Source organism: Monodelphis domestica, chromosome 1 (assembly GCF_027887165.1).
Source record: "Monodelphis domestica isolate mMonDom1 chromosome 1, mMonDom1.pri, whole genome shotgun sequence".
Lineage (NCBI taxonomy): Eukaryota > Metazoa > Chordata > Mammalia > Didelphimorphia > Didelphidae > Monodelphis > Monodelphis domestica.
In genome coordinates, this window is record NC_077227.1 from 538,596,070 (window position 1) to 538,622,707 (window position 26,638).

General features: G+C 37.4%; 3 protein-coding genes across 10 annotated transcripts in view; 2 read left to right on the plus strand and 1 right to left on the minus strand.

The window, feature by feature from the left end:
* Window positions 1–45: 45 nt before the first annotated feature.
* On the plus strand, window positions 46–23,439 carry ITGB1BP1 (integrin subunit beta 1 binding protein 1). Of its 4 annotated transcripts, none has more exons than XM_056813325.1 (8): window positions 56–225; window positions 589–632; window positions 8,789–8,925; window positions 14,087–14,165; window positions 18,338–18,474; window positions 21,157–21,249; window positions 22,618–22,767; window positions 23,012–23,439. In XM_056813325.1, the coding sequence occupies exons 3-8, from the start codon at window positions 8,899–8,901 to the stop codon at window positions 23,081–23,083; spliced, it is 558 nt and encodes a 185-aa protein (XP_056669303.1). In that variant the 5' UTR covers window positions 56–225; window positions 589–632; window positions 8,789–8,898; the 3' UTR covers window positions 23,084–23,439. The 4 variants fall into 4 exon arrangements, with proteins under 4 accessions (XP_007476224.1, XP_056669303.1, XP_056669304.1 ...); XM_056813326.1 differs by lacking the exon at window positions 56–225 and adding an exon at window positions 240–403; XM_001371980.4 differs by lacking the exon at window positions 56–225 and adding an exon at window positions 10,156–10,258 and having other exon boundaries at window positions 450–632.
* Window positions 1,073–1,366, plus strand: LOC103092289 (vacuolar ATPase assembly integral membrane protein VMA21-like). The gene has a single exon (XM_056817495.1). The coding sequence runs from the start codon at window positions 1,073–1,075 to the stop codon at window positions 1,364–1,366; it is 294 nt and encodes a 97-aa protein (XP_056673473.1).
* Window positions 23,440–23,689: 250 nt separating the features above from the next.
* The window catches only part of ASAP2 (ArfGAP with SH3 domain, ankyrin repeat and PH domain 2), a 260,772-nt gene continuing 257,823 nt past the window's right edge, over window positions 23,690–26,638 (minus strand). For all 5 annotated transcript variants that reach the window (XM_056813322.1, XM_056813321.1, XM_007476157.3 and 2 more), the window contains one exon: window positions 23,690–26,352. In XM_056813322.1, coding sequence (XP_056669300.1) covers window positions 26,278–26,352 — 75 coding nt within the window. In that variant the 3' untranslated portion in view covers window positions 23,690–26,277. The remainder of the gene's footprint in view (window positions 26,353–26,638) is intronic.

A 26,638-nucleotide genomic window follows, 5' to 3' on the forward strand; every position in this document is an offset into this window, starting at 1 on the left:
GCGGGGCGGGGCGGGGTTAAGAGAGGCGTTCTGCGCCTGCGGGGTGACGGAATTTTGCCGGGGGAGGAGAGAGGAAGGAAGGAAAGCGAAAGAAAAAAAATCTGGTGGCGGAGTAGGAGGGGCTCCTTCTGGCGTCGGGGCGGGAGAAGGCCGATTTTCTACGGAATTGAAAACAGTTCCAACCCAGATCCTCCGCTCTTCCCTACCTAGTCTGGTGGCGGTGAGGTGAGGACCCTTCCCCCTATCCCACCCTGCTCCTCTTTTCTTTCCTCAGTTTCCCTATTCGCGCCTTAGCGCGAGTCTCCGGTTTCCCGCGCCCCTCTCCGCAGCCACGTGCCAACTTCTGCTGAGTTAGAGCCTTGACCCAGCGGCTTGCCTCCAGGTGTAGGAGGCCGAGGGGGAGGTAGGCCTCCGGTTGCCACAGCGACCAGGGGCTTGGTGCGGGGGGGGGGGGGGAAGGTGAGGACTCGGGGGCGGATACCGAGAATGGGCGCCGCCCTGCGGCTCTGTGGATCTGGGCGGTGGCCGTGCTGCTCGGAGCTCGGAGAGAGCTCCCGATAGCTGACAGCCCAACTCTCGTTTTTACAGATAAGGAAACTGTGACTCTAGGAGAGGAAGCGACCTCTCGGCATGTAAGTAGCCGAGCTGGCATTTGAGTCCTGCATCCGCGTGTCTTTCCCCTCCGATCCTGAGCGTTCGTCGTAGCTACATCCCCTCGGCGTGTAGGGTGTTAGGCAGGGTCGAGGGCGGCATGGCCCGGGGCAAGGAGGGGGTACCCAAGGGGAAGGAACTGTATGCTGCCAGGGTATGAAAACACTGAGGAAATAAGCTAATTTTCCTTTCTTAGGGTCTCATCAGGGATGTGACGGTCAGTATTTAATAATCGGCTTGGGGGGGAGGGACAGTGTGCAAAGCACGCTTTAGTCTGCACCAACGGGCACCCGCGCCGAGAACTTCACTTCGCTTTCCTCCCCAGCCTGCGTGGAGCCAGCGCGTGAGCCGGTGAGCCGGAGAGCGGCCAGTCACGGTTATGGTCATTGTGGGCCTGCCCCTCCCCCCTGCTCAGGCCGAGATGGAACCGCTAGAGAAGTCGACCCTGCTGAGCGAGCGGAGATATAACGGCTCGTTGACAAAGACGCTGAAGACTCTTCTGGTTTTCACGGCTTTAATGATCACTTTGCCCCTTGGATTATATTTCTCTTCCAAGTCCTATGTATTTGAGGGTACTTTGGGAATGTCTAAACCAGACAGCTATTTCTATGCTGCTATTGTTGCTGTCGGGGCTGTTCACCTGGTACTTGCTCTCTTCGTCTATGTTGCCTGGAATGAAGGCTCGAGACAGTGGCGGGAAGGCAAACAAGACTGAAGGGAGCATCCCCTTTTGATAATCGGTAGAATAAAGAAATGGGAACAGAGTGCATTTATGAATAGGCAAAGATGCAGGAAACTGCTTAATTCTAATTCTAAACTAAAGGAGACATGCTCCTTATACCAGCGTAGTTTGTGAGGTCAATTATACCAAACTCATCTCACATTGCAAAATAAAAACTTTTTTTAAAGTCATATGGCTGGAATTGATAGGCAACAAATTACACTTTTTCACAAGGAAAACATATTCTGCAATATTCGATTACATGTAAAATTGTCCAGGACATATGCAAGTTTCCTCAAGTAAAATAAACTGTATTTTACACTGAACTGAGTAAAAATTGCTTAGGACAGTAGATTAGCTTTTTGTATTCATTTTGTGTAGGCGAATGTTTAGGCTTTAGACACTGAAATGAATCGTTAATGACTTAAAATATATTTAGAAATGTTTTACAGGAAAAATTGTTTAGGACACATGCAGGTCTTTATTAAGCAAAAATTAAACTGCACTTTATACTGAAAATGAGTGAAAACTGCTCAGGCCTTTAAATTGTTTTTTAAATTTTCCTTTCATTTAGATTAGTACTCAGGTTTTAGACACTGAAATGAATCTTTCACATCAAAAATGTTTTGTTACAGTACATGCAAAAATTGTCCAGAATACATGCAAATTTTGTCAAACAAATTAAACTGCACTTTACAGTGGAATTGAGTAAAAACTACTCTGGCCATTAGATTTGTTTTTTTGTTTTGTTTTCCTTTCATGTAGATAAGTACTCAGGTTTTAGATACTGAAATAAATCTTTCATTGAAATGTTGCCTGTTAAGATTTATTCCATAGTGTGAATTTTTCTGCACATTATTTGGGGTGAAAACTGGAATAAATCACAGCCATTCATATGAAAGCATCTTCAGATGCATATGCTAAGATGGGATCCTGTTTCTGACTCTTCAGAGAATGTAATTTTTTTTTTAACACAAAAATATTTAAAAAATAATGAGTCTCAATTTAACATAATTCCATAGTTTATATAGGCACTATCTAGCAAAGAAAACTTCCTGTTATTCTGAAGCTAGGTATTTTAATCCAGGAAATACACTCCTTGAAAGTTGTGGATGAGGACAAAATTCCTTTCAGTAACAAATGTTGACATATCTGCCATGTCAAGGATGGTACATGGAGGGTTGAGCACAGATTAACCAATAAGATTAAGATGCCTTGGGCTAGCTTTCTTTCCAACCCTTTGAAGTCACTAATATTTAGTGTTTGTGGCTACTTCCTAAATTTAGAGAGACCTCAATTTAAGCAATGAGGGATTTCACCCTTTTCTGATTTCCAAGTTTTTATGATGGGCATTTACATAGGTCACTTTATTATAGGTCAGTCTCACTATGGGGTTTTTTTTTTAACCACCTTCTATCTTAGAAGTGGGATACTAAGGTTTGATTCCAAGGCAGAAGAGTGTTAAGTATTAGGCAATTGGGGCTAAGTGACTTTCCCAGGGTCACAGGAAATATCAGGCCAGATTTGAACCTAGGATCTCCCTTCCCCAGGCCTTACTTTTTGTCCACTGAGCCACCTAGCTGCCCCTAAAGATTTTTCTTACTAGAAATCAATTTTCAGCATCAGAACTTCCAGTTCCTTCTGAGATAGAGGTAAGGGAATATATTCATAGTTTGCCTTTTTTTTTCTCTGTTTTTCAATATAGAATTTAAAGTAACTATGAATAGTAAAATTGGACTGAGGTAATGATGAGACATGATTAAAGGTAAAAACTAGATGAAAGGACTGAAGTTTACATTATTGAGGGGTAATAAAATGTGAGTGTGAATTTATCGAACTCTTATTTTTGCCCTCTAGTCTATTTTGTCTCTAAGTTCAGATGGCTTCTAAATGGAAAATGTGGAACCTCCTAGACTTCATGAAAATGCTTCTTTTTAGGCCAAGGGTTGATATGGGGCAATCTTCTGGAAGTCCTCTGTATCAGTTGCTTTATCTTAACTGCAATTCTCTTATAGCCTACATAAATTCTTTCATTTACTTTTACATCATTTCTAGACTACTTGTCCTTCACTGGCAGACAGAAAGTATCTCTTTTTTTCTATTTCTAAAATGAGTTTCCACTGTAAAATCCCAATACTCTTGTCTGTAGTTATCAAGTATTCTCCTAGTGTATGGTCTTCCCTTGGTTTGTCATGTGCTTATTATATCAGTAGGTAAAGCAAGCCCCTAGTTACTGCTGTCAAGATGAGGCCTTGAAAAATGATGTATAAAAGGGATGAAACCATCATATTTTCCAAGAAATTGCTTTTTCAGTGAAGGAGCTTCCTGTTGTTGAGTTGTTTCCAATTCTTTGTAATTGTTTGGGGTTTTCTTGGCAAAGGTGCTAGAATGATTTGCCATTTGCTTCCCCAGATCATTTTAGGAACTTAGGGACAATGAACTTGAAATAAACAGGGTGAAGTGATTTGACTAGGGTCACAGCTAGTAAAGATTTGAGCACAGATTTGAACTCAGGAAGATGAGTCCTCCTGACTCCAGGCCCAGCATTCTATCCATTGCACCTCCTTGCTGCCTGAATCTCCTACCTTATGGCCAGATTTTACTCTTTTGATGGTCAGTGACAAATGGGGCTACTTTGGAAAATGCTTCACTGAAAAGTTCTTTTTGCATAATATCTGTGCCTCATATAAAACATTTTAATAAAAACTTGTCATTTTGAAAAAAAATTTAGTTTGCCTCATCCACAGTTTGTCCATCGCTTTCTTAAGACCATAGAACAGTAAATCCAGCCCTGCTTTGTAGTATTTGTAGATTTCCAAGGTATAAGTCATCACAACGAACATTTAACCATATGCTCTTGAGAACTCCTTCCCAAGTTGGCTTCAACACACCTCTGAGTGCTTCCTGAGGTAGAAACAGGCCCAGAGAAACAAAGTGATTTGTACCAAATCTAAAAGCTTTATTTTCTTTTAAGTTAAACTTTTATTGTTCTCTCCTAACCCTTTCATTGGAAAAAAAAGAAGAGAAAAAAAAAACCTCTTGTAGCAACAAATATGCATTGGCAAGCAAAACAAATTCCCATATTGCCTCTGTTCAGAAACATGTCTTATTCTGGACTTTTGAGTCCATCACCTTAGTGCTATGAGGTAAGTAGCATGCTTCATCATGGGTCTTCTGGAATTATGGTCAGTCGTTGCTTGGATCAGAGTTCTTAGGTTTTTCAAAATTAGCTTTACACTTGCATAAAGTGCTCTTCAGGTTTGCTCTGTGTTAGTTCCTAAAAGTCAGCATTCTCTGAACAATAAGTTTCTACTGTGTGCCGAGTACTGTGTTAAGCACTAGAGATATAGAAACAAAAATTAAACCCTTTGCTTTAGGTTTTGGAAGAACTATAACATCTAGCGGTAATCAGAAGAGGAAGGTGGCCAGTATAATGCCAAGGTTAGTTACAAAGACAGTAAACATTTATTAGGTGCTAGTATGTGCCAGTAAGTACTGTGCAAAGCACTGAGGATATACAAAGAGGCAAAAGAATCTCTCAAGGACAGTCTTACTGGAAGACTAAACAAATCCAGGAAACTAGTGGGATGGTGATGCTCTCAACACAGAATTCACATAGCCAAGCATTGTCAGGGTTAGAATTGAGTTCCAGGCCCACTTCATTGCTCTTTCCACAAGACTTGTTTAGAAGGCTTCAGCCTCCTTTGGGAAATGTTTGGAATAGAGGAAGATTAATGGGAAGGAAGAAGAGCATCTCATGTCTAAAGAGGAGTGAAAGGAATATAGGTGCCAGAAGGACTATAGAGTTCAATTATCAAGGCCTTTCAGGACTTTTTGGTATAAATTTATTACGAAGACTCTCAGGCCATTGCCTAATTCTTTAAAAACACCAAAATTCAGAGGGCAAAAGATATGAAAATTTTTTCATTCTTGCATCAAGCTCGACACTATAATAAATTGTCATGTAAGTTGTATATGTAAATATACATATTTACAAGAGAAGTTGTTCTCTTGTATCCCCAGTGCCTAGCACTTGTTTATAGTCCTTTCAGTCATGGCTAACTCTTCGTGACTCCATTTGGGATTTTCTTGGCAAAGATACTAGAATGTTTTGCCATTTCCTTCTCCAGCTCATTTTTATGAATGAGGACCTCAGACAAACAGGGTTTAGTGGACTTACCTAGGTTCACACAGCTAGTAAAAGGACAGATTTGTATTTAGAAAGTTGAGTCTTTCTGAATTAGGGTCTGGCACTCTATTGCACTAGCTTTCCTAGAACATTTTACTAATAGTAATTGGTCAAAATCATCTGAGCAAAAGATGATTAGATTAGTGAAATAAAAGATATATTGTCAACCAATATACATGTAAAATTAGTTTTTAGTAAACTTGTAAAAAAATGAAATATTTATCACATAGCACAAGTAGTTGGAGAAAATGGATTAGTAACTTTGTGAAATTAATTTATACTCACCAATATAGTATATCTTATATTTCACTGCATTCTGGCGATAGTCTATGCTCATGTATGTATCTTATCAATTGTGGAAGAAATATGACTTTTTAAAAGTTATTCAACAGATAGACTTGTATCTTTAAATTCAGATAAAAGATTTCAGTATAACAAAAATATAAAATAAATATATGGTTAAATTATGAAACTAATTAGTAAAATTTTATGATGGCAATTCCTACTAAACAGTGGATAAATGGGCAAAGCTCTAGGAACAGATAATGCTTCATTAATCATAGATCACCTAGCACATAGTAGATGCTCGAAACAGTTGTTAAATTGACTCTCCATTGAAAAACCTTCAATAGCATCCCATTACTTGTTGAATTATATACAGTCTTTTTTAGCCTGACACAAGTCAAGGTTTCTTCTTAACTTGGGATCTGTGAACTTGTTTTTTAAATAATCTGATTACCATTTAATATAATTGGCATCATTTGTAGTCAGATACTTTTTACTTGAAGCATTTTAAAGTACTAGTCTGTGAAGTCCATAGTCTTCAGCAAACTGCTAAAGGTGTTCATGACGCGGAAAAAGTTTAAGAACTCCTGGTTTGACTTATCCCTTCAGTCCCTGTCACTTTGACCTTTGACATGTCTCTTAGTTTTAACTAATAGATAACACTATCTCCATTTTCAGTGCCTCTCACCTCCTTCAAGTCATACACATCCTACAAACTTGTTTCAACTGAAATTTGAAGATAGTTTCTTTTCTATTCATGTCCTCAGTATGATGTCTAGCAGATAAAGGTGCTTAATAAATATCATGGTATCTCTAATGATTTTCCCCAACTGGTTGTGATCTCTTGGATTTTCTTCATAGCCTTTGTATCTCCCAACCTCTTTTGGATTTTCTGTGTATCCTTCCACATTTAGGCTATTATTCTGCCTTGTTTTGTTTTTTATCTATGTGTATTCCCCCAGTTAAGTAAACTTGAGTGTAGAGATTTAAAAAAAAAATTTCATTCCCAGTAATTCTTTGGGTCTAGTAGGCATCTGATAAATATTTGTTGAATTGCCTTGAAATCCTTTCATTGTAATTGAATAGATTCAGAGTTTTAGAATCCTAGAATTCAAGATAGAAGGAACCTTTTAGTTCATCATTTGGTCCCCTTATTCTACATTTGAGGAAACTGAGGCCTAAAGAAATTAAAAAGCTTTCTCAAAATCATGTAGATAAGTTAAAAGCAGAGCCAGCTTCTGACCCCAGTGATCAAATGCCATTTCCTTTTCACTGAACCATAAAGAATCATAAAAACTGTAGTTCATTTAGATGGTCATTCAGAATTGCTGATGTAATAATAACTGTCTTCTCCCATATGCTACTCTTCCTCTTTTCCCCTACTTGTTTGTCCTAATACCCTTTGTGGGATTGAACTCCAGGGTTCTAGCTTGAGCTATCCACTCTTTCTACACACCTTGTCTTAGTGGTTTTGTCCACTCATCTCTAGGCAGTTGACTCCTAGATCCACATGTGGAACCTTTGTTTCTTGAATTATCTCAAATCAACATAAGCCTATTGGTTGTCTCCACTTGTATGTCCCACAAGCACCTCATACCCAGTGTGTTTGTAACAACTCATTTTCTCTCATTTTCCTCTTTTTTAATGTCTCCACTTCTGCCTAGGGTACAACCATTCCTATAGGATTCATATGTTTGAAACCTTGGAGCCATCCTCTGTGGCCAATCAGTTGCCAAATCCTTTCATCCTTACAACTTTTCTCATTTCTTCCCTTCTCTCTTCTCACTGCTTTAGAAGTGGGCCTCTCATTTCCTTTCATCTGGACTTTTGTAAGTAGTCAGCTAGCATTTATTAAGGGCCTGCTGGGTGCCAAGCACTTTGTAAGCCTGGGGATACAAAGAGGCACAAACCAAAACAGTCTCTGCCCTCAAATAGCTTATAGTTTAATAGAAGAGACAGCACACACATAGCTATGTATAAACAAAAGACAAGATAAATTGGGGGTAATTGCAAAGGTACAGCACTAAGATTACAGAGGACTGGGAAATTCTTCTTGCAGAAGGTGGGATTTTAGATTTGAAAGAAATCAGGAAAGCTAAGTGGCAGAGAGGAAGAGGGAGAATGTTTCAAGAACTGGGGGAGCCAGTGAAAACACTTATTAATTGGTCTCCCAGCCTCAAGTCTCCCCTCTGTCCAGTCCATCTTGAACTGAATTAACAAAGTGATATTCCTTAAAGCACACCATGTTATTCTACTTAAAAAAGTCCTGTGACTCCCTGTTACCTTTAGGATAAAATACAAACTCCTCTGGCATTTAAAGCCCTTCATAATCTGCCTTTAACTATTCAAGCAGGTCAGAGTCCTAGTTTAGTGCCTGACATATAGGTACTTAAATACTTGTTGAAACTTTAAGTAACTCCTGGCCCCTTCACTTTAACATCAACAGATGTCTAAATTGCCCTCTTATATGAAAAGTGCTATGCTATGCAGTGGAAGGGAGATAGAAATAGTAAATTAACAGTTTCTGACTTCATTGAGTTGGTAGTCTGGTAGGGTAGTAAGATACACAATAAATAATTAGTATTGTGGTTATTTGACAAAAGTTTAAATGTGTGTACAGCGCCTCAACATAATTTTGAGCCAGTATGATAACCTGTGTTCATTAATGAATGCTCTATCTGAATTCCAACCTTCCCTGGAGAAAAACTTTTTTACAAACATGTTAATTAACAGTCAGTATTTCATATTCCTTTATCTTCCTCTCCCTTGTTCCTTTTTTTTAAAAAAAATCAGTTTTCCTTTGATTATCAAGACTCGGAAGCCTACTTGGAGAAACCTCGTATGGAGCAAGCATGTTTTACTTCATAACAATAATATACTTTTTGAACCATTTGGAATGAGAATTGCTAACACTTTTAATTAAATATTTTATTTTTGTACAGTTTCTGCCACAGTGAGTGTAAGAATCTGGATCATCCTGACTAGTTAGTGCTTCATGGAATGAAATCAACTAGCTACAAAATAACTCATATGTCTCAAGCCTTATTTTCTCATGAGGAAAAACATTTCTCTACTGCAGGTGAGTAGTCAAAAGGTTTACCCAGGTAATCTTCATTTTGATTAATTATAAGGGTATATGAATGGGTTTTGAAGGATGGTATTACTGTGTACTCTTTGCTAATTGAGTACCATTTTTATAAGGAGATCACAAGCATATCCTGAATATTATTTCTTTCATCTTCATGCCATTTTGCTAAGGTAGGGGGACAATATAGTTTTTGGTAACCTATATTTTCTATCTGGAGAAAGTTAAAGACAGCTGATTGTGAAAGTTCATATAGTAAACTAAAAAGGATCTTAAAGTTGCTACGGTTCTTTCAGTTCACTGACTATGGATTTTTAAGAGAAGAAAAATGTTAGGATGTGTTTTTTAGACTTATTTTATGATCAGGTTTTACTTTTCAGCTGAATATGAATAAACATAATATTTTTTTTCTTGGAGAGAAACTTCTGAATCTCCCTTTGAGTCGTAAAGATCTCTGTGATCTTCAACCGAATTAATTACATAGGAGAGCCCCCTTTGAGGCCCCTACAAGAAAGATTTTTGTTGAAGAGATGACTTTGTCCTAGTTGAATGGGAACAGTGGGACTCTTTTACCTCCAACTCTATAAAGACCTGCTTTTATACTTTTGAGGTGATAGTTAAGGTCTTCTTGATACCACATTAGAACTGACTGTTGAGTAAACATGTCCTATGGCTAAGAAATTTTTAGCTGTAATGTGGTTTCCTACTGACCATCTCCTTATTTAGTCCCTTACCCTTTTTCCTTATCAAGGAAGTTGTTTCTTATAACTAGTTATATGCTCAGGTAACAAAAACTACAAAGCAAGGGAACCTTAAATGTGTTTAAAACTACATTTTGTTCCATGATTCTATGGCAAGAAGATTGACTTACCCCCTTTATTTATAAAATCAAATATAAATGTAACTTCTTAAGTACTATGAGTTCCTCTTGGCTAGAAAAAGTAATATACCTTTGACTGAAATTGAATTTCTTTATTTTAGAAAGAATAAGACCCATGGATTAGAAAATTCATAGTTTCCAAGTTCTGTGGTAAAGGGTAAATGTTTTTAGGCCTTTGAGTTTCAAGGAAAAAGAATTAGAACTGCAGATGCCAGAAGTAATTGTTTTATTTTTTTTTCCCCTTCCTACACGTTTGATTTACGTTCATGAATAAGGAATTTTGGAAAAGTGGTTTAAAGCCACTTTTTCATTGATTTGGTTATAACCAATTTTTGTTCTTTCAGGAGAGGTTATTGGATCCAACTATGGTGAAAAATGTTTCGAAAAGGCAAAAAGCGACACAGTAGTAGCAGTTCCCAAAGTAGTGAAATCAGTACTAAGAGCAAGGTAAGGGGGGTGGAGTTTAGAATTGAGTGGCCAGGCAGCCAGTTAATTTGTTTGTATTAATCAAATATCCACATAGAATATTTGTCCTAGGCTCATTGCATGATATTCTTTAAATGGTGTTAACATTTCATTTTATTATTTTAAATATTGGATCTCATTCCACTTTGGATTGTTATATTTTTTATTTTCTCAAGTCATTGAAGCCATTAAAATAAGTCAACTATAATGTCTAAGCAAGTACTTTACAATGAGTGCTGAAAATTTACATATTTTTTCCTCTAGAGGGTAACTTGACTTTTTAGGCTTTTTGGCAACTTTTTTAGACTCCAAGTTGTAGAAGAGTTGTCATTCTGCAGCTATGATGGGAGTTTCCCGATACTGCCTGTATGACAATGGGAGCTCTCTTCAACACTGAACTTACAAATTTGGATGCCTCCCAAAATGAGGGGAGTTTTATATGCAGGGCTCTAGGAACAGGTACTCTTGAGTTTTAGAGATACTCTTGGATTATTCTATTTCTTCAGGAGTGAGATTCATAAACATTCCAGTATACATGACATTGGATCATAGATTTAAAGCTAGAAGGGACCTTAGAAGGCTAATTCAGTCCCTCCATTTTACAGCTGAGGAAACTGAAACCTAGCAAGGTTAAAGGACCAGCCCAAGCAGTAACAGTGATGTTTGTCAGTATTCTTGTTCAAATATATGCATATAGTATCTCACATTGGAAGGCAAAGGAATAATTTTGATAGGCAAAGGGGTGGGGTGGAGGAAAGATAGTCTGACTTTGTCACTTGCTATGTGTGACCTTGGGCAAACCCTTTAATTTCTCTTTTAACCTCCCTTTTCCTCATCTGTAAAATGAGATGTTTGGATTTGGTGGCCTGTGCAGTCCTTTCTGGATTTAGATCTGCTATCCTATGATTTTGTTTTACAAAATCTAATTTATATCAATGGGAACATCTAAACCTGAGCAAAACACTTCATTTCTATTCTTTGTTTATGGAGCCTAATTTAACAATTTAACTGAATTTAAGAGATACATATAGGTGAATAAGACATGGACCCTATTCTCATGGACCTTACAGTTGTTAAAAGGATAAAACATCAGTCTTTTTGATTGGCAGGTTTCCAAAGTCAAATTATGAAGAAGATAGTAGATTATTCTTATAGGGATTCTTAGTTTTAGGAAGGCATTTTTTGATATGTGCATTTAGGAGTACAGAAACCTCTCAGCATTTTTGTCTACTGACCCTGTACCTGTCCTTCAAAACTCAAATCAAATTCCACTTTCTCCATGAAACCCTTCTTAATTCCCTCTCTTGCTCTGCCCTGCTGTTCCTCCAGCCAGAATTATTTGATTTCTGGAGTTTTACATGTAAAAACCCTTTATATGAAAGCACAGAAAAGTCTGGAGTAGAATATATCCTATATTCCAGTCACTATATTGCAAGAACTGTGCAAAGCAATGTTAACTATTGGGCATCTATTAAGTACTCTTCACTCTGCTTAATGCTTTGAGGAATGCAGAAATTGGTGCCTTTGGCCTTTTCCCACAAATAGTATAGTGAATAGTAGAACTAGGAATAAAAATCATGGAACAGTGAACAATACACATAATCTAATCAGATGAAACATACTGATTCCTCATCACAAAGATGCAAGGGACTAGTGGGCCAGAATGCCGGATATGTCACCAATTGGAGTGTCAGTATTTGGTTGTTTTTCTTTATAAAGAGGGGAGTGCTTTCACCTCCTTCCCTCCCTCCCCCAATTGAATATGATACAACAAGAAATGGCATCAGTGTTTTAAGTAAATAGTTTGTAGTAACTTATTGATGCTATGTAACATAGAAAAGAGAGAGGTTAAAGAAATGTAGTAGTCAGGAGAATTGTGAGGCAGATCATAGACTGAGAGTGTATGTAAAAAGAATTATGGAATGTCATTGTTGACAGCAGCCTCAAAGGTCATCTTGTGTTTTCCTGTTTTACCAAAGCAAAAATTAAATTTAGGGAGAGAAAGTAAGGAAGGGAATTTGAGAATAGCCCTAGATTTGGGAGTCAGATGAGCCAAACTCAAATCCTGCTTCTGCTACTGAACACCTTTGTGACCTTGGGAAAAGTCATATTGCTTGTGGGCTACAGTTTCCTCATCTATAAAATGGGAGATGAGGTGGGGGTGTACTGGTATGACCTCTAAGATCTCTTCCATTTGAAACTATATACAATTTCTTGATTTTCATTAGAGTGGTCTCATTTTCTGACATTCTGTATTTTTCCAATTTGTCCAAAGTTGCACATTTAATATATACGTAACAGAGACTACATTCTGGGTGTCATAATTCTTAGCCAAATATTTTTAAAATCTCTTCTACTTTGACCATGAATAAATTGCTAGTCAACATAAATGTCTACCTGTGTTAAGCTTAATAGAATTTCCTGCTGTTGTTGACACCTTTTGTTTTCATTTAAAATTATATGGTAAGTCAGAAAATAAAGTTTTGAGGAAAATGGTCTGTGATAGCTAAAATTTCTTTTAATGTCATGTGCATAGTGAATTTTACACAACAAGAGAAAACTGCCATGTCTGCTTTTTTTTTTTTTACCTGCTAAAAAGTAGCTTGATCAGATTTGGTATAAACGAATGCCTTCAAATTTTAAGGTGACTGCTTTTTAAGTTTTCAAGAATTGAGCTATTCAATAGCTTTGTAGTGAGCATCTCTCACGTACAAAACTCTGTGCTAGAGTTGTGTAGATACTTGCCCTCCAAGATAAAACATAATTACAAATAACTATTGTAGGGAATAAAAAAGGAGTGGGGAGTTAGGTTTACATATTCCACCCTCTGCTTCTCTGGAGTTCTCTCACAGTTTTCTTGTGAGCTGCTGCCAAAATCATTTTAGGAGCACCAGCTTTTTCCATGTCACTGAAAATTGAATGCTGTGCAGTCTTTGCTTTACTTTGACAGTAATCCAAAAATAATAGAAAAGAAAGAAGCCCTGCAGGTCTCCGGGCCCTCATTTCAGTGTTTTCTCCTAAAGAAAAGAGGAAGAGAAGGTTTCCTTGTTTCTTGTTTTCTTTATGGAGATAGAAACAAGACTCAGTTTCCCTCCTGTAAAATGGGAAATGAAAAGAGAAAAGCATACCTGAAGCCAGCTCTCTTTATAGGAATTGAATTCACCCCAGAAGGTAGTTTGACATTTGTAATAGCCAGCTATAACCCAAGAATATATATTTTGAGGCTGGACAGGTTGAGAATTCAGGATTTATAGTGTTGGAGTATGTCCAAAGAAATAGCCACCTAAGTGCATGCTGAAAGTTGGATTCCACAAAATAGATTTTAAAAAATGCAATATTAGCCTTGGTAAATATTTTTATATATTTGACCCATATGGAAAGTAAAATATTTTATATGTTGCTTGGGTTTTGTATTTATATATTGATAATTGTCAGTTTGGGTGTTTTGAAATATTTGAATGAATAGAAGATTGTGGTTGACCCCCTTTTGGTTAAAATAACTTAATTTGGCAGTGTCTCTATCATTTAAATTACTTTGGTAGAGACAAAAAATCACTTCTCTCTAATGTACAGAAAAAGCACGTGCAGTTTTATGTAAGTATTTAGAATCTTCTAAATTCTTTGAATTTTGTTACATTGTTCATCTTAATTAACCTGATTTAAAAAAATTTTATCTGGAACCAGTGAAAAGGTTAGTTTAAATATATTTAGCTGCAATAATTTAAAGAAAATGTTTATTATTAATTGTTTTTTTTGTGTGTTTTCCTCAACTTACTCCCCCACCCCCCAAAAATTCCCTCATTTCCTCAGTCTGTAGACTCTAGTCTTGGTGGACTTTCAAGATCAAGTACTGTAGCCAGCCTAGATACAGACTCTACCAAAAGCTCAGGTATGTCAGAAAATGTGCATTCATTTACTACTCTTGGCCTCTTTCTTCATTGGTTAATCTGAGGGTTAGGGTTTTATTGGACTTAAATGACTTGGGAGATCCTTTCCAGTTCTAGAACCCAGATTCTACTCAATCTTTTTTAATTCACTAAAAAAATTATATTAATATAAGAGCAGATCTCAATGGAGTTTTTATTGAAATTTTAGATTTTCTCACAGATTTTGACTGGGGATAGAGATAAGAGGGAAGAAACTAAATGTGTGTGTTTGTGTGTGTGTGTGTGTGTGTGTGTGTATGTATATATATAATGTCATGGAATATTGATTGACAAATAACTAGACTGTCAAAGGGTTGGAGGTAATGATGAAGAAAAACCCCACTCTAAGTGCCATAGATAAAAAAGGTTGGGAAATACTGGTAGGGTCAATACCATAAAAATCACCAAGAAAAGTTAAGAGGGGTGAAAGGCCACTGGTCATTTGAAAGATCAGGAAGAGCTTTATGCAGAAGATAGTATTTGAGCTGCATCTTAAAGGAAAAAAGGGATTCTCTGAGGGCAGAAGGGTCATTCCAGGCATGTAGGTAGTGTGGCTGCCTCTTATTCCTTTCTCCCTTTCCTAGATTCTTGAATCCAGTGACTGACACTGGCCTCCTTGCTCTTATTAAGGGCTTTTTTTTTTATTTGCCTTGTTTGAACATGCCCAGTTAGCCTTCATTTTGGTCCAGTTTATAAAAGGCTTAAGGAGCACTTACATCAGTTTCTCAAGATGGAGGACTTACTTCCTATGGCTCACAAAAATAGATCAGAGGAGAAAAAAAATTAATTATTAAAGCCTCTTAGAATCTGTAGCAAGTTGGGTCAAAAGGTTGATTTTCCTCTTTTTTTCCCCCCTACTTCATTCTCCTAAATAAATTCTGAGTGAGTGTTTGAGAAAAGTACATTCATTTCTTCTGGGGATGGAGTCCGTCTTACATCAGGGTTGTTGACTGTGGAACCTATAAAGGGTCTGGCTTCCAGAAGAAAAACTATTTGAAGGGATATTGTCCAGCTTAAGTACTATCATGTTTCCCTATCAGCTAGTTGTCTTTAAAATGTTTTTTAAATTTTTATAGCTTTTTTTTTAAAAAACACAAGTATAACACAAAAGTATTAGATTTTAATGTTCAGTGAATCCATTAAAATTAAATAATCGATAAATAGAAACTAGCTATTTGTATATAGCTATTAGATTTAAATCTGGAAGGCTATTTTGCAAAGGAAGAAACTGAGGCACAAAAAGATTAAGTGGCTTGCTCAAGGTTATACTGCCTTTGCTATCCAACCTTATTAAGGGATTTCACTTACTGCTATATCAGAAAAATATCTATTTTGGCACTGTGGTTCCTGAACACAGGAAATAAATTTGCATTAAGTTAGTAAAGAAGGTGAGGGAAGAAGACTGTTATTTCCATTTGGCACTTTTTAAAAAACCCATACCTTCTGTCTTAGAATCAATACTATGTTTTGGTGCTAAGGCAGAAGAGGGGTAAGAATTAGGCAATGGGGGGGTTAAGTGATTTGTCCAGAGTCACATAGTTAGAAAGTGTCTGAGGTCAGATTTGAACCTATCCCATCTCTAGGCCTGGTTGGCTCTCAATCCACTGAGTCTCCTGCCTGCCTCCCAAATGGCACTCTTTTAAAAGTTCATTAGTTTTCCCCTTCTTTATTTTGAAATGGATGATATATTACCTCATAGTGATTTTTATTTAGAATAACAAAAGAATTAAAAAAAAGGATTGATTTAGTGGTATTTTAGTCTACTATTACATTTAAAGGAACTTTTGTCTTTTTTCTTCAAACCTATGAAGTTATGTTAACAAATTCGTTTTTGTTTGGGAAGGGATGAACAATATGAAACTGAGAATTTCTGTTTCTATTCATTAAACATTAAGTGCCTACCAAGTGTGAGGCACTAGATCAAGGGTCCCCAACCTTTTTACACAGGGGGCCAGTTCACTATCCCTCATACCGTTGGAGGGCCGAACTATAAAAATCTGACCCTAACCCTAACTGGGCAGCAGTATACACAGTGTGGAATCCCCTCCCCCAGATTGCTTCTCACCATGCTGATGTCTTCCATTGTGCAGCCACATAATCCTTTGAGTAGCGCCTCATTCTAAGGTGCCACACAAAATATTGCCACTGGAAGTTGTACTGTACATGAGCAATGGTCATGCTTTGCAGCACTGCCACACAGAGTGCTCTTCTCACTGGCCACCAATGAAAGAGGTGCCCCTTCCCGAAGTGTGGTGGGGACTGGATACATGGCCTCAGGCGGCCACATGTGGCCCATTAACCGTAGTTTGGGGACCCCTGCTCTAGATGGATTTAACATTTATGAAGGGCCTATATGAAGCTCAAGATAAACTGAACTGTATAAATGGAGATTTTGAACCTTTGACTTCATTCCCCAGAAGTTCTTAGTATTTCCCAAAATTCCCTATATTCTCTCCTGCATCACCACATAGGCTAGATCACGTTATTGGTATTTAAGTTGATGTATGCTCCTGCCACTCTCTCTTGGACCTGTGACCAGGCTGGAGTCAGGCAGTTCTTTTGTTTTAGTTATTATTAATAAAACTTTATAAAATATAATACTTAGTAATTGAATATTAATTTAAAAACTCACAGTTTGGCTTACCACAAAGGGATTATGAATTCTTAAAAAAATATTTTGAGCAGATAGCCTTACAGTAAAGAGTAAAGAGTAAATTTGTCCGGTCATTTCCCACCATGAGGGTCCATTGGTTCCTGTGCTCCTGCCACTGCCTGCTGTTTTTCTTGTCCATCTGCTTGGCCAGCATTCCTTACCACTCTCCACCCAGGCTGGAGCCTCCTGCCGAGACCAGACCCACCACAAGAGCTTGCCAATCCCAGTTATTTTTTTTTTTCCACAGAGGGTGACATATAAAAATCTTTCCACCCCAACCCTTTCCACACTCCATGTGTGTGTTTCTAGCTTGCCATAGCCATTTTTCAGCATAGAGAAAAGAACTGCCTAACTTCAGCCTGGTCGCAGGTCTAAGAGAGAGTGGGAGGAGCATACATCAACTTAAATACCAATAACGTGATCTAGCCCACGTAGAGACACAGGAAAGATTATAGGGAATTTGGGGAAATGCTAAGGACTTCTGGGGAATGAAGTCAAAGGTTCAAAATCTCCATTTATACAGAACCTAGAATATAAGTAAAGATTGAGAGGTGGTGCTAAGGAGGACTTAGAAGACCACTTGTTCTCTGTGAAGCTCAGAGCTTAGTCTAGTATGCCTTAAGGGGAGCACCAAATTAGGTCCAAAAGAGATACTAGAGCTCAGTTAAAGAGGACTTTAAATACCAGGCAGCAGAGTTTGTATTTTATCTGAGGCAAGAGGTGCCACAGAAGGTTTTTGAGCAGGAGAGTAACCTGGTAAAAAAAAAAAGTGTGGTTGTTTTCTCAGATTTGTGGAAGATGAATTGGAGAAGCCTAGACACAGACTGGGAGCAGAGGCAGAAGCTACTATGATAACAGTAGGCCAGATGAGAGGGGATGAGAATCGTATATATCGACAGGATAGAAGAAAGAGATCAGAAAAGAGATATCTTGAAGATAGAACTGACGAGATGGATGAGTAAGGATAACAATGTATGAACGTCAGTAATTGGAAAGGATGTTAGTCCCCTCAATAAAAGCAGGGACGTTTGGAGGAGGGGATGGCTCGAGGGAAAGATACAGTTATGTTTTGGATGGGTTGAATTTGAAATGCTTACAAGGTAACCAGGTGGAAATATCTAGCAAGCAGCTGGGGAGATGGGACTGAAATGAGAGATTAGAATGAGCGTCTCTACTGAAGTCTTATTGTTAAAATGCGTTTGAAAAATTAACTGATCTGGGGGCAGCTGGGTGGCTCAGTGGATTGAGAGTCAGGCATACAGACGGGAGGTTCTGGTTTCAAATTTGACGTCAGCCACTTCCCAGCTGTGTGAGCCTGGGCAAGTCATTTAACCCCCCATTGCGTAGCCCTTACTGCTCTTCTGCCTGGGAACCAGTACACAATATTGATTCTAAATAAGGATTAAAAAAAATTAACTGATTGTGCTTATTTTGGCAGCAATATACTAAAACTTAATTGATATTATAATTTTCAATCAATAGGACAAAGCAACAGTAATTCTGATACCTGTGCAGAATTTCGAATAAAATATGTTGGTGCCATTGAGAAACTGAAACTCAGTGATGGGAAAAATCTTGAAGGGCCACTGGATCTGATAAACTTCATAGACGTGGCACAGGTAAAAAATTGTGTGTACAAGAGACAGAACTGTAGTGAATGGTCTTGAAATGTCAGAATGAATTCTTGGCTATGGGGAGAGTACTCTCGAAAGTTCAGGAACATGTCAGGCCGCTAGATGGCACTGTTCCCATGGTTTAATTTTTGACTATGGTTGCAGCAAGTTTTTAAAAAATTGTCATAATATTTTTTGAGCATTACCTGCTTGGTGCTTGTTTATTGTTTTTAATTTTTTCATTTGGATTTTTAATTTTAATAAATTGCCACATAAGTTTTCTGAAGTTATATGATCAATGTCATCTTCCTTCTTCTATCCTCTTTCCTGGAGATTACAAGCAATTTAATCTGGATTATACATGTATTACTACGCAAAACATATTTCAACATTATTCATTTTTATAAGTGAATAATCTTATAAAACCAAAACCCCAAATCATGTACCCAAATATACAAGTGCTAAATCATATGCTTTCATCTGCATTTTTATTCTAACAGTTCTTTCTCTGGAGATAGATAGCATTCTTTTTCATAAGTCCCTCAGAATTGTCCTATTAGTAGCAAAGTCTGTCACATTTGATTATCTCACAATATTGCAGTTACTGTGTACAATTTTCTCCTGGTTCTGCTCATTTCACTCTGCATCAGTTCACATAGGTCTTCTCAGCTCTTTCTGAAATCATCCTAGTCATCCTTCCTTATAGTATATTCCATCACTGTCATGTACAAATCTATAATTTGTTCAGCTATTCCCCAATTGAGGGACATCCCCTTAGTTTCCAGTTCTTTGCTTGGCAGTGTTTAAAACATGATGAGGAACATACAAGATACAGAAAAAACATTGTACCAAACCTCATTTTGTTGTTTTATTTTTTTCCCCCAAGATCTTCTGAGAAGTTCTATTAGAATAATTCTGTTGACCTGATTATTTGGCCAATGTGGGGATTTTTTTTTGCTTAACCATGCATATTTTTATAAGTTTTTTTTTCTCTTGTTCAGTGGGTAGAGGAAGAGAAAATAAACATTTGTTCATTTTAAAACTTGTAATTAAAAATAAAATTATTAATCTTGACAAATGATCATAGTTCTCATTTCTTAAAAACTTAGCTGTAATATTATTGACATGGCAGTGAGTTGAAGTGAATAGGGAAGAAGATTAAGCTGGTAAAATAAATCTTTATGTAGTGGTAAATATTTTCTAGTAATCTATAGAAATTGAGTCAATCTCATTTTAATAGGAAAAGCTGTAACTGATGATTTCTTTAGCCATTCATTTCCATTTTGACCTACTTGCTTCATATAACATAGGTTCCCCAATAATTCTAATTATGGGTAATGGGGTGATAATTTCTTTTTTTTTAATTATGTAGTTTATATGTTAGTTTAAGTGGCAATGATAGTTAATTCTGTGAAATTAAAATTAGTTGGATCTGGTAGAAATGGTTAATCTGCCCTAAAAGTCATTCTTCCAAAACTAAGTTTAGAACACTAATAATTCTATTGGCAATAACTATAGAAAATGGCTCATGTTTGTTTAGCAGTTTGCCAAACTAGATAATTAAGGCCCCAGCTTGAGTATGACCTACATAATATAAAAGGATTTTTCATTACTCTAAAAATTAAAGCACATACTCTAAATTGTTCATATCAGTGTAAAATTTTCTTCTAGCCTTCCTGTTCCTATAGTGTCTTAAAATATCATTAATAACAGAACTTCAAAAAAGCTTTTCAAATTTATTTTGTTATATAAAAACATAAAAGAATTTTGGTGATTAAGAAGTCAGAGTTTCTATCAGATTTCCTTTTCTGGCTACCTAGCAGCTTCCTGGGGACTTGCAGGTTTTGTGAAACTCTGAAGTCTGTCAATATGATTTAACTTAGCTAATTTTTCTGTAACATTGATTGCCAAGCAGTTCATTAAGATATATACATGCTAATATTATTGTTGAAATTGCATAAGAATTATATCCAATTATTATAGAAAATACAATTAAGCATTGTCCCAATTAAATAAATCTTGGGGGAAAATAAAATGAAAATTTACTATCCTGTTTCTGATAAATTAAAACAAAGAATTGGTGAATTTTTGTTTGAAAAAGTAAGTTGGGAAAAATAATTTTTTTCAGGTAAAAGCTTTAGAGCCAGATAGCTTTGGCTTAACTGAATATATCTGATGCACCAGATATGTTTTAAAGAATTTGTATAACTCATGGACATGTGACAAAGTTTGATCCTACTTCCTGATTATTTCATTTGGTAATCATAGGCTTTCAGTTATTTTTAGGAAGTTTTTTCATTTCCTCAGATCAAAAAATTAATTAGCCATAAAATTCATAAGGTTGCATGGGGATGAATCACTTGCAGTTTAAAAAGACAAAAACAAAGCAGATAAAGTCCACATATGAAGTATGTGAATAGGTAGACTTTTTTTTTTCCCACACAAATCTCTGAAAAAAAGTATATCAAGGGTATTTAATTGTGAAAGGAATAAGACTTTTACTGCATGGGAAATTCTCCCAAGGCCACCATATTCCTGAAATCTTTGGGATTTGAATATTAGACTATTTTGTGATAGTCATGTAAACACTGGATAGAGGAAGTGAAGCTTAGAGGCTCTGATTGAACTTTTCATGTAGAACTTTGGTGCTGACTTCTTTTGTTTGTGTTTTTCCTTTGGACTTCAAAGCAAGATGGAAAGTTACCATTTGTTCCTCTGGAGGAGGAGTTTATTATGGGAGTTTCTAAATACGGCATTAAAGTATCAACATCAGATCAATATGTAAGTTTAACATGTCATGTAAATCTAATTTGAAAGGAAAAAAGATCATTGGTGATTTAATGTTCTCAAATTACCAGAGACCTTGGGTTTAGATGCTCCATCATTCATTCAGCCAACATTGCACATGTAAACTGGCTACTACTCTGCCTGGCAGTAGGGAAGTTTTACCCCAGTCTGTGAATCATTAGAAGGGATCCCGGAGTCCACATGCTGTCGAGCCTTCTGAACTCATTGCTTCCTTAGTCCATACCTTCTGTTGACGGATGGTCTCAAGCAGGCATGTGTTCGTGCATAGTATTATAGAGTGCCATTAAAATACAAAGTGTGGTCAGATTCGTAGTCACTTTTTGTCATGTTCTTTCTGAATTGCTAGAAACTAATAAATGGCACAATTTTAAGTGATCAAAGACTGTGAAATTTACTTTTGGTTCAAAGGAAGCTCTCCTACTTGAAAATGTTGGTTTCATTGATTTAGATAATGCTCAGTCCCTGCCCTTTTAGAGCTTAGTCTAATAAGAAACAAAACAAACAAATGTCACTTTACTGTGTTAGAAGTACATTAGGGGGCAGCTGGGTAGCTCAGTGGATTGAGAGCCAGGCCTAGAGACAGGAGGTCCTAGGTTCAAATCTGGCCTCAGACACTTCCCAGCTATGTGACCCTGAGCAAGTCACTTAACCCCATTGCCTAGCCCTTACCACTCTTCTGCCTTGGAGCCAATACACAGTATTGACTCCAAGACGGAAGGTAAGGGTTTAAAAAAAAAGTGCATTAAAGAGGTGCCGGAAAAGTGCTCTGGTAGGTCTAAGGGAGATGCTTGTTAAAACTAACCTAGACGGGAAGTCTTGGGTTCAAATTTGGCCTTGGACACTTCCTAGCTTGTGGCCCTAGACAAGTAACTCTACTCCAATTGCCCAGCCCTCCTACTCTTCTGCCTTGGAACTTATTGCAAGATGGAAGGTGAGCACTTAAAAAAGAAATAAGATAGCTCCGTGAGAATAGGCGGGCAGAGAGATACATTGTGAAGTGTGACATAAAAACAAAAAATACCAATGAAATAAAAAAAAAAACCTAACCTAGAGCATCAGGGAAAGCATTATCCTTTTCTCTGAAAGGTGTTGTGCTTATAAGCACTCCCCAGCAGCAGCTGCTCTCCCGGGGCTCCTGGGTCTCCCCATGAAGAGACGTGGGGGACGGTAGAGGTAAATGGGGCTGCTTTGCTTCCCCAGAGCCCATGCTAGGGCCATGATGTATTCAGGTCCTGTTTAAAGCAGATCCCGAAGCTGGAGCAGCAGAGATGTCTGCTGTCGCAGGGCCGCTGTGGGCCAGAGGCCTGTGTCCTCACCCTGGATCTCCCCTCCTTCCTCCAGGATGTTTTACACAGACACGCTCTGTATCTCATCATCCGCATGGTGTGTTACGATGACGGTCTAGGAGCGGGAAAAAGCTTACTGGCCTTGAAGACCACAGACGCGAGCTCCGAAGAATGCAGTCTGTGGGTGTATCAGTGTAACAGTCTGGTAAGGTCCCGGCTTCTCCCACTCCCGCCACCCTCATTTCTGGCTAATCCAAACTGAGAAACTGCTGGGCCAGATTGTCAAGGCCGGGGGCCGGCATAGTGCTGGAGGTTTGGTTAGCCGCCTCTGTCTGAGGCCCTCGGCAGAACGGTCACGCTAGGCTGTAATGTTCGGTAAATAGTTTAAAAACCAAAGTGTTGCTTTTCATAACATTCATTTTGCACCTTTGCTCTTTTACATAATACAGGAACAAGCACAAGCTATTTGCAAAGTCTTAGCAACGGCTTTTGACTCTGTATTAACATCTGAGAAATCATGAATTCCTGCTAGCGGGGAAGAGAACTTCCTTCATGTGACAGAGCGTCACGGTTGCTACCCATCAAGAACCCAGCATTCTGGAGGAAACGGGACATGAACTTTTTCTCCACTAAGGAATAAATCGTTGTTCTAGTTTTGTAAAGAAACAGCCATTTAAAAATAGTGGTCATTTAACCCGGCCTGGGTAAAATTTTCTAAGCTCCCCAAAGCACTTCTAAAACCTAGTTCAGCGTTATGACTGTTGCTGAAGTGATTATACAAAGAAGCTCGCATGCCAGGTTTTGCCCACCAATAAGCTTAGCACCAGAAAGTGTTGTGTGTAAAAATATTTTAATGTATAATAAACATTGCAACCTAGTTCACCTTGTGAAAGCTGAGTGTATTCTAGAACCATCTGCCGCTGAAGCCAGGTGGTAAAGGGCTGGAGGAGGGCTCTCCTCCCTTGGTGTGGCGGCCCTTGGGAAGCAAGGCCGGATGCTGTGTCTGTCCAGACTGCCAGTCTCTGGAAACAAGGGCTCCTTACTGCAGGGAACTGTTGACCCCCAGGCCTCAAAAGTACTGAGTTATTGTAGCATGTCAAATAATAAAGGTTACACACAGGAGCACATTTAGGAAAAATAAGTCCGTTTAAAAGTATTTTATTTTTTTCCAGTCAAGTGACTGGTTAACAAGAGTAAACTTCTTAAACATGCTCTATAAATCACGGCATTCAGGACATTGAAAATAAGAGTTGATTTAGGTTATACAATATATACAGTTGCTCTGCAACTACACCAAAATAATCAAATGAATGAATTGAATATTATACATCTCAAATAGCATTCTACACTGCAGATTCAGTGTCATTCACTCCTTTTGAAACAACACAGCAACCAATAGACTGTGCCTAAAATTTCAGAATCATCATCCCTTGAAGTTCGCTTTGATGAAGAACAGCATATGCAAAATGCCAGAATCTTGCAGCTGAAATTTATGAAAAGTAAACTTTAAATATAAATAGATATCTACAACGCATTCGGATTTATCTCTGCCTTTTTTTTTTTGCTGCAAATACCTCAAAGTATGTTAGTGGGCAAAGTTTTTAAAATGTGTTTCTGCTCTGGCAAGAATAATATTAATAACCTGCACAATAGCACCACCAAATTAGAGCTTAAAAAATGCCAAGATGCACCCCAGATATGTACCACTGAACCTAACTGAGTAGTGTCTGGGACTAGAATCCAAAAGCTGATGTAAATTTGACTTTACTTACAGCTGACACCAAATCCTCAAAAGACTGATTGCAAGTTTCATATGCTAGAAGAATCTGTGTTAAAATAGACATGAGAAGTGAATTATGCCATATAGGGCTGTTTACTTTCTTGTATCTCACCAGGGAATTAAAATGTTTCCAAAACCAGAAATGGAAATTATCAATTAATAAACATAATTGCAGTGCTGAACTAAGTCTAGAATTACAAATGAAAACTTTTTACTGGGAACTTTGGAAACTACAAAGAAAACTTCAAAACTCAACAAAAATGTAATACATTCCAGTTTTTTTTTTCCTTTTTCACTTTTGCAGTGGCTTCAGAAATGAGTTAATACATCAAGAAGCTATTCACACAAGCTTTTCACATGATAAGAGACAGGCTATCACAATCAAGTGTACCATTTTCCAAGAAATAAAATCATGAACAACTTTGTCCTGGCATTAATTTGGAGCTTCTTGAGTGTGTAAGATATGAAAACTCCAAGTGGTGGTCACTGTCTTACAATATTTTACCTTAAAGCTTCAAAATTCTCATATTGGGTATTGGCGTTATAAAACACATATACCACTAGCAATCCATGTGACCACAGAATTAGGCTTTTCTCAACATGTTAATCTTTATTCATTTTTTGTAGCATAAATTCAAGAAAGGTATGATAGACTTGATGTTCAAATAGATGTTAGAATTGCGATATTAAGTAGTGTTATATCCACTGGGATCTATGGATTTTTGCTGGATATTTGTTCACAAACATTTTTAAGACGTTAACTACCGTTCATACAGGAATATTCTATAAATACACATACACTCATAGGTGAGTTAGGAAACAAGTGCATTGTTGTGTTTGAAAGGAAAGGCAGTGGTACACTTAACAGGAAACAGCAATTAAGATGTATTAGTGAGTTTTTTGAATAAATGCCCTTGTGACTCAGGATAAATATATTATGGTCCACCACAATATTCTATTTGTGTGTACAGGTGTTACTGGGTGATTAAATAAGTTCTAGAAGGCAAATTCTAAAACATCTAAAGCATATAGCTGGTTTTAAGAACTGCTTTGCAATCCATCATCCTTAGTTTAAAACCAAATTCAGGAAATGCAGTTTTTATAACCTCTGAGAGTTGAATTAACTGATAATATCACCATGGATTTGAATTAACCATCAGTAGTCTTGTTAATACAATTGTTCAGGATCAATGTTATATAGGGGACTTCCAAAACAGGTTATACACACATGCAGCATATAATGATACAGAGATTCTCAACCTCACAAATGAGAAAGTACAAACAAGTAATGCAGAAATTTCCATGGTGGTGGTGTTTTTTTTTTTTAATGTGTGCATATGGTGGGTTGTTTCAAAGGAATTAACTATCCTTTAAAGGTGAACTCAGGACCTTCAATGCAGAATGGCCTTAGCTTAGAAGGGCTGGGTAAGAGTGCTATTACTGGTTCCCTGGGACAACTGAGACAGCTACTCTGAGATTCACTGACCTTAATATAAACACGTTACAAATTACAACTTCCAAATCAGGCTGTGACAAATCAAGAGGGATTTCTTTCCAAACCTCTTGTTTCAAAATATTTTTCTGTTAACCTGGTATATTGAATTCTGCTGGTTGGGGTTCTAAGATACTTGTTAAAATTATTTTTTTCAGTTCACCTTTAAAAATAAAAATGCAAAAAATGTGTCTCTGAGAAAGAATATCAATGATTTTATGAAGCAAAACAAATCTTTCTTAAAAACCATTTACATAGAAAAGCTGTCCAAGGTTTGAAACCAGAACAATGGCATTAGGGACAGTTGGCTATAGTACAAATACAACTCAAGAAACTGGTTTTCTGGCAAGAGTTTTGGAACCAGTAGTAAAACTGAGACATAAATATTGACTTGTATAAGATGAAAATGAGAAATTTCTTCCTATTTTTTGTTCAGTAGCAATTTAGTCAGCAATAAAGTGCACGAACGATACAGGAAAAGCTCCTTTGCGACTAGGATCTCCATCAATGTGGCCAATCTGAAATGAAAATTTAAAACAATTCTATGTTAGGAGGGCACCAAAATGGCTAGGCAAATATTTGTTCTAGTATCTGGTACCAGGAATGAGAACTTGGCAAAGATCACCAACCCATCACTCCAACTGAAGAAAAGGATAATGTGGTCTTCTGAGGACCCTGAGAGGCAGCCAGGGAAGAGATGGTGTTAACAACCTTACTCACTTTTTTTCTACTTGGAAAATGGGAGGTAAAGAGATGGATGAATCTCAGCCCTTTTGGTATTTTTCACTAACTCAAACTTAGGTT